The 13,269-nt window shown below is 59.6% G+C and overlaps 1 protein-coding gene across 6 annotated transcripts in view; it reads left to right on the forward strand.

The window, feature by feature from the left end:
* DLGAP3 (DLG associated protein 3) overlaps positions 1-13,269 on the forward strand; it is a 155,147-nt gene that overhangs the window by 128,978 nt on the left and 12,900 nt on the right. For 5 of the 6 annotated variants that reach the window (XR_012155604.1, XR_012155606.1, XR_012155605.1 and 2 more), the window contains exons 3-5: positions 7,722-7,927; positions 9,884-9,998; positions 11,981-12,215. Coding sequence is in view for 3 of the 6 variants with exons in the window: in XM_073317303.1 (XP_073173404.1) it covers positions 7,722-7,927; positions 9,884-9,998; positions 11,981-12,215 (556 nt within the window). In the remaining 3 variants the exon portion in view is untranslated. The remainder of the gene's footprint in view (positions 1-7,721; positions 7,928-9,883; positions 9,999-11,980; positions 12,216-13,269) is intronic. The other variant, XM_073317304.1, reaches the window with a different exon arrangement.

Consider the following 13,269-nt stretch of genomic DNA (forward strand, 5'->3'; position numbering starts at 1 on the left):
CCTTGGCCCCCCATTTCAGGTGTACCCTTGCCACGGGCACCTTAAATGGGGTCCCGCCCACCCCTGTCAGGGTCAGATAGGTGTTGGGCACCACCCGATCTGGGGCCACCACCTCGGGCCGGGCCAGCGTCACCTCCGCGCCCGTATCCCAGTATCCATTGACCTTCCTCCCATCCACCTCCAGGGGAACAAGGCACTCTCTCCGGAGGGACAGCCCCGCGCCCACCCTGTAAACTGAGCACCCTGAGTCCAGAGCCTCCAGCCCTCTGGTGGAGCTGGCCTGGGGTACTCTTCCCTCCTGAGCAGGTGGTAAACTGGCAGCCCCCCTTTCCTGGGTCGTCTGCCCCTCGTCCAGCTGGGTCCCTACCCAGTTAACCCTGGGTAGGTTGGGTCTGCTCAGTCTGTCCCTGAGCCCGGGGCACTGGGACCGTACGTGGCCTCTCTGGCCACAGTGATAGCAGCTCAGGTCACGTTGGTCCCCTCGAGCAGGTCGGAGGGGCCCGACGCCAGGCGTTCCCCTTGGGAGGGGGTTCTCCCTATTTCCCCGCTGGGAGGCCCCCTGGTGACTCTCTCTCTGCATCGGGGGGGGCCTGTTCTTTTGGGGCTCCTCCCGGCTACCCCCTGACCGACTGTTCACGAACTCGTCGGCCAGCTGCCCTGCGTGCTGGGGGTTCTCGAGCTTTTTGTCCACCAACCACAGCCTCAGGTCGGAAGGGCACTGTTCATACAGCTGCTCCAGTACGATTAGGTCCAGCAGGTCCTCTTTAGCTCGGGCCCCAGCTGTCCACTTGCGGGCATACCCCTGCATCCGGTTGGCCAGTTGTAGGTAGGTGACCTCAGGCGTTTTACGCTGACTCCGGAACCTTCTCCGGTACATCTCGGGGGTCAGCCCAAACTCACGGAGCAGGGCCTGCTTGAACAGTTCATAGTCCCCTGCCTCCGGCCCTGTCATTCGGCTGTACACCTCCACGGCTTTGGGGTCCAGTAAGGGGGTGAGAAACTGGAGCCTGTCTGCAGGGTCAACCCTGTGCAGCTCACAGGCATTCTCAAAGGCCGTCAGGAAGCTATCCATGTCCTCCCCCTCCTTCCGCTGGGCCAGGAAGCACTTATCAAAGTTCCTTGCCGTCTTGGGTCCCCCCACACTCACCGCAGCCGCAGCCGGGGCCCCACTGCTCCTCAGCCTGGCCAGCTCCAGTTCATGCTGTCTTTGTTTCTCCTTCTCCTGACGCTCCCTCTCCTTCTCCTGACGCTCCCTCTCCTTCTCCTGACGCTCCCTCTCCTTCTCCTGACGCTCCCTCTCCTTCTCCTCCTGCTCATGTTGACGTTGTTTCTCCTTCTCCTGACGCTCATGTTGACGTTGTTTCTCCTTCTCCTCCTGCTCATGTTGACGTTGTTTTTCATGATCCTCCAGCTCCCTCATTTTCATCTCCCTCTCCCATTCCAGCCGCCTCCGCTCCAGGGATGGGGAGCTCCGCCGGGAGGATCCCCTGCTGGGTGCCGGGGTCAGGGTGCCCTCGGTATTCGCTGGGCTTCCCCCAACCCCTCCCCCGGACATAGGTAGGAAGGGTCTCGGGATGTCCTCAGCAGCAGTCTGACCCCTCCCAGCCCGGTCAGGCCCCAGGGCCCACGCTGCGTCCCCCGGGCAGCTTCCCTCAGGGACAGGGATCGGGTCATCCAAGCGATCCCTCTCCTCCAGCTGGGCAATCAGCTGTTTCTTGGTGGACCCCCCGATGCGCAGCCCCCTCTGCCTGCACAGCTCCACCAGGTCGCTCTTCAGGCGTTTAGCGTACATCTCCCTGCTGGCCCCTCGCAGGCCGGGCAGCTTCCCACGGTTTCCAGGAAAAGCCCCTCGTGTGCCCGTCCTTCTTGAGGTCACCGACTCTTTGCCAGGGTCGAGCTGCAGACTCCTCCGCCCCTGGGACCGCTCGCTGCAATCCCTCGGGGGACCCTGTTACTGCAAAAGTCTTTCTCTCTGGTCACACATTCCCAGGGGTTAACCGCCCCCCGAAACCGTCTCTCTCTGAATCTTCAGCACGCCTGGTCCCCGTCAATTCCCCTTCGTTTTACTGCTCCCCAGTCACTTACTGCAGGAAGCGCCGTTCACGGGGTGCAGTACATCCCACCACTGCCACCAGTTGTCACGGAGTGTGGGGGAGTCCAGGCCCTGCACCCCTCTTCCTGGGATCCACTGAGACTCTCAGCCAGCCAGTAAAACAGAAGGTTTATTGGACAACAGGAACAGTCCCAAACAGAGCTTGTGGGTACAACCAGGACCCCTCAGTCAAGTCCTTCTGGGGGAGCAGGGAGCTTAGACCCCAGCCCTGGGGTTCCCTGTGTTTCTCCACCCAGCCCCAAACTGAAACTAAACCCACCCAGCAGGTTCCCTGCTGCAGCCTCTGTTCACATTCCTGGGCAGAGGTGTTACCTCCCCCTCCCCCTCCTGGCTCAGGTGACAGGCTCTCAGGTCTCCCATCCCCAGGGCACATTCCCAGGTCAACACTCCCCCCTCCCTGCTGAGTCACATCGTCACACCTTCCTGCAGGCAGCCTTGACCCTCAATCCTGGCCTGCCGCGTGTCCTGCCACTCCAGCGCCAGGACCCCACCCCACATCTTTCATTGTCCAGCTGTGCCAAGGACCGGGATAGAGAGGAGGTGGCGGATAAGGATTGAGGGGCATCGGCAGAGCTGGGTGGGAGACGGGCTGTGGGTCAGGATTGAGATGCAGTGGCAGAGCTGAAGGGAAACTTGCCTAGCGCCGGCCCGTGCTCTCCCTGGCTCTATCAATCGCTCACTGTCAGATGGCCAGGCTACTCTGAGGCCATGGCTCCTGTCCCATCCCGTGTGCAGAGAGCACATGGGGAGTGAGCTGGCTCTGCTCCCAGGCCCCAGTGGCATGCTGCAGGCATGCAGCTTAACAGGGCAGGGGCTCTCCGAATCCCAAAGCACCCACCTCACCCGTGCACCCCACCTTGCCTGGGCCTGCAGCTGGGGCTTACAGCTCCGTCCAGGCCCTGGGCTACCTCCAGCCTTGGAGTCCCAGTGCAGCCCGTCAGGAGTCCTCCCCAGGCCTGCACTGTAGCGTGCACCTCACAGGCCCTCACAGAGCTCCCTGGCTCCCAAAGTGCAACCCCCAGGGCCTGCGTTCCCCAGCTCCAGCCCTGCCACCGCACCCCCTCCGCCCTCTCCTGCCCTGCCCACATGTGCCTGTTGGACAGCCAGTGTTGCCGTCCCAGAGGCAGAGCAGAAGTCGCCCTGGTCTGAGGCCTCCCAGTCTGAAGGGGAAACTGAGGCTCTGCCCTCAGCTCACACATGGCTCCTGGGCCAGATCCAGGAGTCTTCACCTGCTGCGGCCTGAGGAGCTGTGATTGAAAAATCAGGCCTGTGGGCGCGCGTGTCCCGCACCCCTCGCGGGGCCTGGCTTCCCGGCTCTTAGCCGAGCAACGCTGCTGTTTGTTCCACACCGCTTAGCACAGATTGGAAAAATGTAAATGATCTGCCTTCCTAACCAGCCCATCAGCGCCGGGCCTCCCCTCCTGCCGTGGGCCCAGCTCCAGCCTCTCCATGGTAGAGGCGCCTGGCCCACGCTGCCAAGGGGATGGGGAGGGGGGAGAGGGTGGGAGTGGGCCTGTGCACGTTGGCACCTGTGCGTGTGAGATCTCTGGGGCCAGACCCTGTCCCCGTGCCGGTCCCTTTCTGCTGTTCTGAGTCTGAAAGGAAGCCGGTCAGGAGCCTGCCCAGCGCTCTGGGGAATCCCAGCAGGGTTGCCCCACCCTGGTGTCATTCCAAGGGACAGGAGATACTTCGGGCCAAATCTTGCCCTCAGTTATGCTGGTGTAAATCCATAGCAACTCCACTGGCTTTAGCTGAGCTACACTGGATTTACACCCGTGAGTTAGCCTGTGCGCACCACTCCATGCTGTGGTGTGGGAAACGGATGCCCTGGCTGATCTGTGGGGCCGGGAAGGGCCATGTTCGGTTCTCGTGCTGCTGTAAATCCGGGGCGTCTCCACTGGGCTTCAGTGGGGCCACTCCAGTTTCAGGCTGGTGTAGGAGGGTGCAGAGCTGCTCTCCCACGATGCAATGGGGCAGTGGGTCTCACTCTTCCAGGCCCCAGCCCCAGTGGCTGCATTTCAGCAGCGCCTGGCAGCCTTGGGGATGAGGGGTGCTATAGCAGCCTCCGAGGTTGTGCTCAGCTCGGGTTCGTTGACGGTGTGTTTTGCTCACGGGTACGCATGTGACCGGGGTGGTCCGGGCATGCCGGGCACGAAAGTTCCCGCCTTCCTGTTGGGGCATGGCTCTGTCATAACCAGTATTGAAGGCTTCTGGCGGCTGGAGCTGCCCCCTCTTCCCGTGGTGGTGGCCAGCTGGGTTCCAGGCAGGGGAGGCAGCAGAGAGGACTGTGGGAAAACGAAATTCCCAGGCGCTTCCTTGGCCCTGCCTCAGGTTCGATCTTGTTGGGCTGAGCCGCTCTGGCCAGGGATTCCCCTGGCTCTGCCGGGGCCCCCAGGAACGGGGAGTCGCATGGCCGGCGCTGGAGCCTATGCAGGGCTGCTGGCCGGTTTCCATGCTGGTTAGCTCAGCTGTCACTCCCCGTCTCCGGCCCATCTGCACGACCTGCAGCTCACTCGTCGGCTGGACCGAGAGGAACGAAGGGATTCGCCAACATTGGCTCATCAGCTCTTCCCTGGCCCAGCCTTGAGCAATTGATTGCGGCCTGTCTCAGCTGGCTGACGCACCCCTTGGGCTGTCTGCTTCCCGAATGCTGTCTGGGCACCTGTCCCTACGGCTCTGACCGGAGCAGCCCTCTCCTGGACTGCTCTGCTCTGCAGAAGAAGCCCCCGCCCCAGGAGCACTGGAGGCTCTGAGGTTTCGGCTAAGAAGCCCCAGCAGCATGAGGCAGAATTGTGCTTCTTGGAAACAAACAAAGCCAACAGTAGGGCCAGTCGCCCCAGGACAGCCCCAGAGCCGCCCTCTGCTCGTCTCCTGCCAGAAGGTCTCCATGGATGCATTGACACGCCTCCCCCCCCAAAACGTCCATATTCCCACATATCTCCAGAACCCAGACCGGCCCAGCCCAAAGAAATCTCCAGCGCCGGAAACAGCCCCACAATGAAACTGCTCCTGTGCAATGGGACATCCCAAACTGCTCCACACTTGCACACAGATACACGCACGCTCAGATACACGCACACTCAGATACATGCACACTCAGATACACCTACATTCGTGCTCAGGTACACACACATTCAAGTACACACACACTCACATGCAGATACACTCACGCTCAGATACACGCACACTCAGATACACCTACATTCGTGCTCAGGTACACTTGCACGCAAACACACACAAACATGCATGCTTAGGTACATACACACTCAGGTACACACACTCGGGTGCACTCACACTCACTTGCCTATGCACAGTCTCACCCACCCACCGAAGAATTAACTAAGCAGAGATGGGCTAAACCCAGCCCCATTTATCCAAAGCCCTCCCGGCTCCAATCGTTGGGCTCTGGTCATCATGGCACCTGGCTCCAGGCCAGCCCAGTCTAGAAGTTTTGCACCACTCCCAGCCTCACCCATCTCCCATCGTCCCCCCTGGATTTTGGATCAAACCCGGTGCCAGCCCCGATTCCAGTTCCTTGGTGTGTGCGCAATACAAGATGGTGCCAGGCTCCCAGCCCCTCTGGCTGGGAGGGTGCAAACACCCCTCTCTCCCTGACCCACAGGCTTTTGCCAGCTCCCTTCCCAAGTGGCGGCCATGGGTGTTTAACCATTTAATGCCTGGATTAGTGCCGGCGGCCAGCCCCGCTGCCTGGGTTCCACGATAGGTCACCCTTTACCAATTAAAAGCTAATTAGCCCTTCTTCTTTCCCAGGGGAAGGAAACTGTGAATGACAACAAAATGATCATTCACCCAGGCTGCGGGAGGGGATGGCCAGGTTCTCCTGGCCCCCTCCCCACTCGCTCGCCTTCCCAGCCCTGGCTACCTGAGTGGGGATGTGGCAGGAGAGCGAGAGATGCGGTAAATGGACCCGCTCTCATTCCCATGTTCCCTCTGAGTGGCCGGAGAGGCACCTCTGTCTGTTCAGGTCTCTGGTTCCCTTCCAGCTGCTTTGCTCTTGTGCTCATAGGAGGGTGGTGAAGCACTGGAATGGGTTCCCTAGGGAGGTGGTGGAATCTCCTTCCTTAGAGGTTTTTAAGGTCAGGCTTGACAAAGCGCTGGCTGGGATGATTTAGCTGGGGGATTAGGTCTTGCTTTGAGCAGGGTGTTGAACTAGTTGACCTCCTGAGGTCCCTTCCAACCCTGATATTCTGTGATTCATAGCCCGGGGCATACCAGAACCTGGTAAGGACGCCGGGGTGCCGGCACCATTGTGACGGTGCCTTGGCAAAGAGACTGGCCAGGGTTGCGCCGGCAATGGGTGGGATTTGGCCCAGCCTCGCCTGTTGGGGGCGCTGTGAGGTGGGAGTTCTGAGCATCACGTGGGGAGTTCCTTAGTTGAGAGGCCCCTGCCAGCTGGTCTCCCTGCAGCCTGTGTCCAGAGAGCCTGTGCAAAGGGACAAGGGTGGGGTGGGGTTGGCAGATTGGGGGGGGGCGGTGAACAGACTGGGGTGGGCCACACCCAGGGGGCTGAGAGGCGCTGAGCGCAGAGGCTGTCGGGGTAAGGAGAGAAACAAGGCTCTCTCTCTGAGGGCACTGAGCTTGTCCAGGCCAGCTGGCCTTTGTTTGGGAGTTTGGGGCAGGTTCTGAGCCCAAACAGCACCCCAGCCGTGCCGTGCTGGGTCGTCAGCTCCTGTCGTTGTGAGCGGCACCTGACAGCGAAAGGAACCCCAGCCTGGCAGACATGGGGATGCCGAATCCACTTTCCCTTTGCAAAGGGAAAGGCGGGGTGGTGGGGGCTGAGCCGCAGAAGGCTCACGGGCGCCCAGAAAATCAGATGCTTCTGCCAGCTCCAGGAACCCCTGAGCAGAGCCCAAGCCAGGCTGGAGCAGCCATCAGAGCAGGAAATTTGTGGTTCATCAGCAGGAGAACAGCCCATTTCACACAATCTTGTCCCCTCTGGAACGCGGCCCCACTGGAAAGCAGAGGAAGCGGGGAGGGGAGTGAACCAAACTCTGCTGACCCGGTTTGGGGCAGAGACAGGCTGAATCAAATCCTGCAAGGCCAGGAGCCCTGGGCTTTGGAGTTCAGATCTGGTGCCCTAGACTTCGGGGCTCGGGTCTGAGCTGTGGGCTGCTGGGAGGAATGGGGAAAGGGATGGTTCCTCTTGGGGACAGGATGGTTTGCCCCTCCCTAGTGTGGTGCTCCCAGTGGCTAATGGGGAGTGGACCCTGCAGCCAGCAGGGGAGAGAGGCCCTGTCTGTAATGGCTATAAAGAGGATTCTTGTCAAGCTGTTGGACACAGACAGACCCTGTGGGTCCTTCGGGCTCTCTAGTGTCTCTGTCCTAGTGTCACGTCTCCCCAGTGTCCCCATGGGGTGGATGTCTGAGTCTGCTCCACCACCACGGAGAGACGATGCGTGGGTGGGTTACATGGGGTCACCCCCCCCCCCCGATTTCTACCAGGAACCCCCACTGCACACAACCAGAACCTTTAAATTGTGTCCCTCCACCACTATCAGCCGTTATGTGTCGTCTCTGCCCCCATGCACGCTCCACGGCCCTGGGCTCCCTGACCTGACCCCTCTTCATGGGGCTGTCCTCGCTGCAGGTGCCGCAGGACGAGTGGAGCAGCTACCCAGCAATGGGGAAGGACGGCGAGATCCCCTGCCGGCGGATGCGGAGCGGCAGCTACATCAAGGCCATGGGGGACGATGACAGCGGTGACTCGGAGGCCAGCGCCAAGGTGTCTCCCAAGGGCTTGTCCCGGCGAGATGGCTACCGCCGCTCCTCCAGTGTAGACCAGGCCAGGACCAAGTAAGAGAGGGCCTGAGGCGCCAGGCCTGCTATGAACCTCCTTTGGGGATGCAGGCTTGGAGAGGGGCAGGGGGCAGGGAGGTGGGGCTTGGGGAGAGGATGCTGGGGCGGTGGATGCAGGGTTGGGGAGGGACGGTCGGGGAAGGATGTTGGGACGGTGGGTGCAGGGACTTGGGTGTTGCTTTAGTTAGGCTTTAGTGAGAGAAGGGTTCTCTGGCAGGGAATCCAGGCTAAAATACACAGCTTATTTTTTAAAAAGTGAAACTCCATAGAACCATGGATTTCAGCAACCTTCCCACGCATCCCACCCCCCTGCAGATTGGCAACTTCAACATCCTAGGCTCAGGTTAGTGCTGGGACATTTGAGTATGAAACTGAAAAATTCGACTCGCTCGCTGTATTTATTCTTTATTATGTGTACTAAGGTAGTGCCCAAAGACCCTGATCGTGATTGCACGCCATTGTGCTAGGCGCTGCACATACGCATCAAAGGAGAAAGTCCCTGCCCCGTAGATCTTTCGGTCTGGGAGAGCGGGGCGTGGGGGAGAGTTTCCAGGCAATTAAAATCTTTCAATTTTCTTTGTCTTCCATGAGTGCTAGTGAGTAGATTTTGCACTGGGAGATGATCAGTTTTGCAGGGCTGCCATAAACAAGAAATGCAGATGTTCAGTCTATATTCAGAGGATCCAGATGTTCAGAAACGCTTGTTCAAAACGCCTGTGGGTTTTTTTTGGGTGGCTCTGCTAAATGTGCGCACAGATGATACCCAGCTTATGTGGACATTGGCATGTGCAGTTACTGCAGCTGCATTTGCATATAAGGGCCCGATCCTGTGCTTGGATCAGTGGGCGCAGACTGAGTTCTGGAAGGTTCTTTGTGGGTGCAGGGTGCACATGAGGGGATCTGATTGCAGGATCGGGGCTTGGGGTGCACAAGTGTCTGGGCATTTTTGTGCATGCAGATCTGCGAAACCAGGACAGTGAGTGAAACCCCAAAGGTAAAATAAACTGTATTGGAGTTCAGAGAAAGTTTGAACTGTTTGACTCTCTCAGGGTTGGGTCTTGTCTATGCTGGGATTTTAGCCACAGCTGAAAATCCCTGGCTAAGAGGGATGCAAACACCGTTTGCACCAGCACAGGGGGATTTCACATTGGTGCAGTTTATCTCTGTTGCGGGAATGGGGCAGGGAAAAGAGGAGGGTTACTGGGGTCAGCTGCAATAGTGCAAATTACGCTGCAGTGTTTAGACTAGGGGTTTGCACTGGCGTAAATCGTTGTGCACTGGTGAAAACAGTGTTTGTATTAAGAGTTTGCACTAGTGTCGATTATGCTGGACTGGTGTCAATTATGTCCACATTAGGTGTCAATTATGCTGGACTGGTGCAAATTGTGTTTAAATTAGAGGTTTGCACCATTGCACTAGAGTGGTGTAAATCAGGCCTGCAGTAGGAGTTTGCACTGTTTCAGAGTGCACCGGGCTGGTGTTCATTGTGCTGTGTTAGGGGATCACACCAGTCCCTGTGTCGACAAGGCTGTAGTGCTCTCAGGTGTTGGTGGCCCAGGTAAGGACACACCTGCTGGTTAACCTGCTCTGTCCCTCTCAGTGGCCTTGCCTCTTTGCCAGCCCCACACTGCCACCATGGGTCTGCCTCCTGCCCTGCTTATCGACACCTTCCTGTGCTGTGGGTGTGGGTGATGTTCTGTGAGCCCAGCCTAACCAGAACTGGAGGGCTCCGGGAATCCCCTCCTTGCTCCGGGGCTGCTTGAGGAGATTGTAGAGGTGGTGGGGCGCTCACATTGGGATGGCGGGCGGGTAGGGGGCGGGACAATGATCTGCCAGGTTCAGGGGGCAGAGGCAGCTGCGGACAGGAGCCCAGTCACTGGGCTGTTTCCAAATGCTCCGCTTGAACGTGTTGCTTTTGGTCCGAATCCTTTTTCCCCCACTGTCTCTCATTAGGTTTGCAAGTAGGCACTATTCTGATTCATATATCTGTAACTGTCCCAGCTGCTGCACCCCGCCCAGAATGCACCCTCGGGGACAGGGCTACGGACGCTCTTTCACCACCGGCCAGGTAAGGTGGGTCGTGCCCGTTGCTGTGCCTGGCTCTCATGCCCTGACTGTCCTGTGCCCTCAGTTGCTGGAGTTCATATGCTCGGTGCGGGGGCGGTTGGTGTTTGGGCGGACTCAGTACCCTCCATGGGGCTGGATTTTCTGAATGAGTGGCTAGAGCTGAGGAGAGCTCTGCATGCAAGGAGCCGAGTGGAGCCATCCGGAGCTGGGCATGGGACTCAAGGTTCCCAAGTGGCAGCAGTGTCCGAGAGGCGGGACAGGCCTGGCCGCTCTCCACTGACCCTTCTGTGCCACATGGAGACCTGACCCCCCCACCCCGGGGGGCTAGTCCCCCCCACCCCTGCATTGCATGTGCTAATCTGCAGCACGGGGACGCTGATTCTTGGGGAGGCGGCAGGCTTCCCTGCATGCACCAGCGAGGCTCTGCCCCTTCCCCGCAATGGCTTGGCTTCTGCTCCCCTCCAGACATGCTGCCTGTGTGTCCTCCCTGTCCAGCCAGCGCTGTCCTTTCTCCGCTCATACAGTAATGCAGAGCGCTGTCTGCATGCTACCGGCCTTTCCTCCGCAGCCCTGCCTGGGCCGGCCAGGACCCTCCCACTGGTGGCGATGCAGAGTGCTTTCATGTCTTCCCAGGGGCTTGACTAGCCACAAGAGGCCCCTGTGTTCAGGCGGCTCTCTTCTCGGCCCCTCCTCTCTGCTCCCAGCATAGGCTGTTTATCTGCCCCTCCTTCTGCATGCATGTTAGCCCCAGGGACCGGTACCCAACTGATGCGTCTGTAGGAAGAGTGCAGCCCGGACAGTGGCCAGGTAAGCTGCCCCAGGCTGCCCTTCCAAAGCACTACAATCTTGAGTCCCTGCAGAAGAGGTGAGGGGATATCAGCCTCCGGGGCCCTTTCACCTGTTAGCCTCTCTGCCAAGCTGAGCTCCACATTTTTCGCCAGCCGAGGTTTTCTCTCCCACTGATACATCTCATAGAAGGCATCAAACAAGCACCAGGTGCTAATGATTTTGGAGGACACTCATGACTTGAACTGGATTCAAACCAACGACCTAGTAGCGCAAGGCTCCCCTGGCCCCTATTACCGTCTCCCTGAGCCATCCAGCACCAAAGAGTAACTGGAGTGTAGTGCTGTGATAATTCGGAGTTGGTTTGGATAAGCTTCCCCAAAGGTTCGGAAGCTTCTCTGAACCTCTTGGTTATGCCAGGCCTGGCTAGTAACATCTAGGGAAGAGCTTGTCTCTCCCGTAATCCCGGTGCTGCTTCTCTCAGTGCTGCCCGGACAGACTTCGCCTCCCCTCAAAAATGGGTTTGAATTTGGATGACTGTCTCAGTGCCGCTTTTCCCCAGCAAACCCCAGGGCTCCCTGCTGTCACAGTGCTAACTCCTGGGCCCGGCACCAGGTTTTGGGCAGTGATGTCTGCCTGCTCTCTGTCAAGAGCAGAGGTAGAGAGAGACCTTCTAGGTGCGCCAGGGACATGCTGCAATGGATGGAAACCCTGACTGGGAGTCGCCTCCCCCGCAGTGGGTCACGGCTGGGCTCCAGGCAGCACCTGCGCTGAAATAAAGCCCGGCACGATCAGTCGGGCCTTTCCCTCATGGCAGATTCTCGTGCACCAGAGGAAGTAGCTGCCTGGTACCAGGGCTCAAGAGCTGCAGCAGAGGGGAGAGGCCCTGGCAGTTGGCGGGAGCCTGGCAATGGGACTGGCAGACTTTCCTCTCTAGGTTGCTGGGTCGAATCCAGCCAGGGGGAGGGAACTGGCTGGCTGGAGTCCAAGGGCCTGGGTGACTAGGGAGGGGTGGATGCAGGGCCCTCGCTGTGCCGGCCGATATATCAGTATCATCTCTAGTCCTTGAGCCACCAGCGGGGGCCAGGGCGAGTCGTTCCCTGTAGCCCCTCTGGTATCTCCATGGAGGATGGAGTGGGGGGCACTGGACCCTGTCAGAGCTGCCCAGGCCCCTCATCTGCCCCACTCTCCCCTCAGATCAACGAGGAGCTGAACCACCAGTTTGAGGCGGTCTGCGAGTCCGTCTTTGGCGAGGTGGAGTCCCAGGCCGTGGAGGCGCTGGACCTGCCGGGCTGCTTCCGCATGCGGAGCCACAGCTACCTGCGAGCCATCCAGGCGGGCTGCTCGCAGGACGACGACTGCCTCTCGCTCTTCTCCATGTCCGTCCCGCCCAGGCCGGCCATCACCAGCAGCATCCTGAAGCCCAGCACCTGTGAGCCCCAGCCCCTGCCCCATGGCGCTGCTCCCAGGGGCCCTTCACTCGTGCAGGGGTGGGCGGGGTGGGCAATCCTGCCGGGACCCAGAGGGTCCTCACACCCACCCCAGCCCCTTCCCACAGAGGGACCCCCCCGGAGCGCCTCTCCCCTTCCCACACCTTCTGCCAGCCCCTCCCCCTTTCCACAGAGACCCCCCACCAGCCCCTCCCCCTTCCCATGCGGGACCCCCTTCATACTCTCCCCCGTCTCACGTTGGGACCCCCCACACCAATCCCTCCCCTTCCCACAGAAGGACCCCCATCAACTCCTGCCTCTTCCCACATAGGGACCCCCCTGCCAACCCCTTCCCATAGAGGGACTTCCCCCACCTCCCCGTAGAGGGACCTGCCCACCTACCTCCCCCTTCCCATAGATGGCACCCAGTGGGCTCACCACTCCAGCTTCCCACTGCCACACTTTGCTGCCATCTTGAACGGCTTTCTGGGATGCCCTCCAAGGGCCGGGCTCAGCTGCCCGTGGGCTCACCCGCCGTGAGGCTGTGGGTGCTGCCAGCCCCAGGGCAGTTCTCTGGCCGGCTGGAAACATCGGCCTCACTGAGGTGGCAGCTCGTGTGGCTGGCCCTGGGGGATGCTAAGTGTGTCCGACTGGGCATCGCTCCAGCCAGCCAACAGCCCTATCTGTCTGTCTGTCCATCAATCCTCCTGCCTGGTCTCCACCTTCCTCTCTGCATTTATTTCGGGTTTCCCCTCCTCTCTTCCTGTCTTTCTGTCTTCCTCCTTCTCTCATTTCTCTCTCCCTTTTTCTGCCTGCCTCATGACTTGTGCCACACAAGAGCACACTGATCTTCCCCCTCATTTGAGGGTCGTCTGGTCCCTTCGGGTTTGGTGGATGAATTGGCCAAGCAGCCGGTCCAAAAGCAAATGAAGCTTTTATGTCCCTTTGCCACAAGCTCACAGTTAACCGGCAGGGCATGTGGGGTGGTGCAACCTTTGGTGGTGCGGCAGTGTAGGGCCAATTCCTTGGCTGGTGTAAACGGGCCTGACTTCAGTA

Source organism: Lepidochelys kempii, chromosome 19 (assembly GCF_965140265.1).
Source record: "Lepidochelys kempii isolate rLepKem1 chromosome 19, rLepKem1.hap2, whole genome shotgun sequence".
In the NCBI taxonomy this organism is placed as follows: domain Eukaryota; kingdom Metazoa; phylum Chordata; order Testudines; family Cheloniidae; genus Lepidochelys; species Lepidochelys kempii.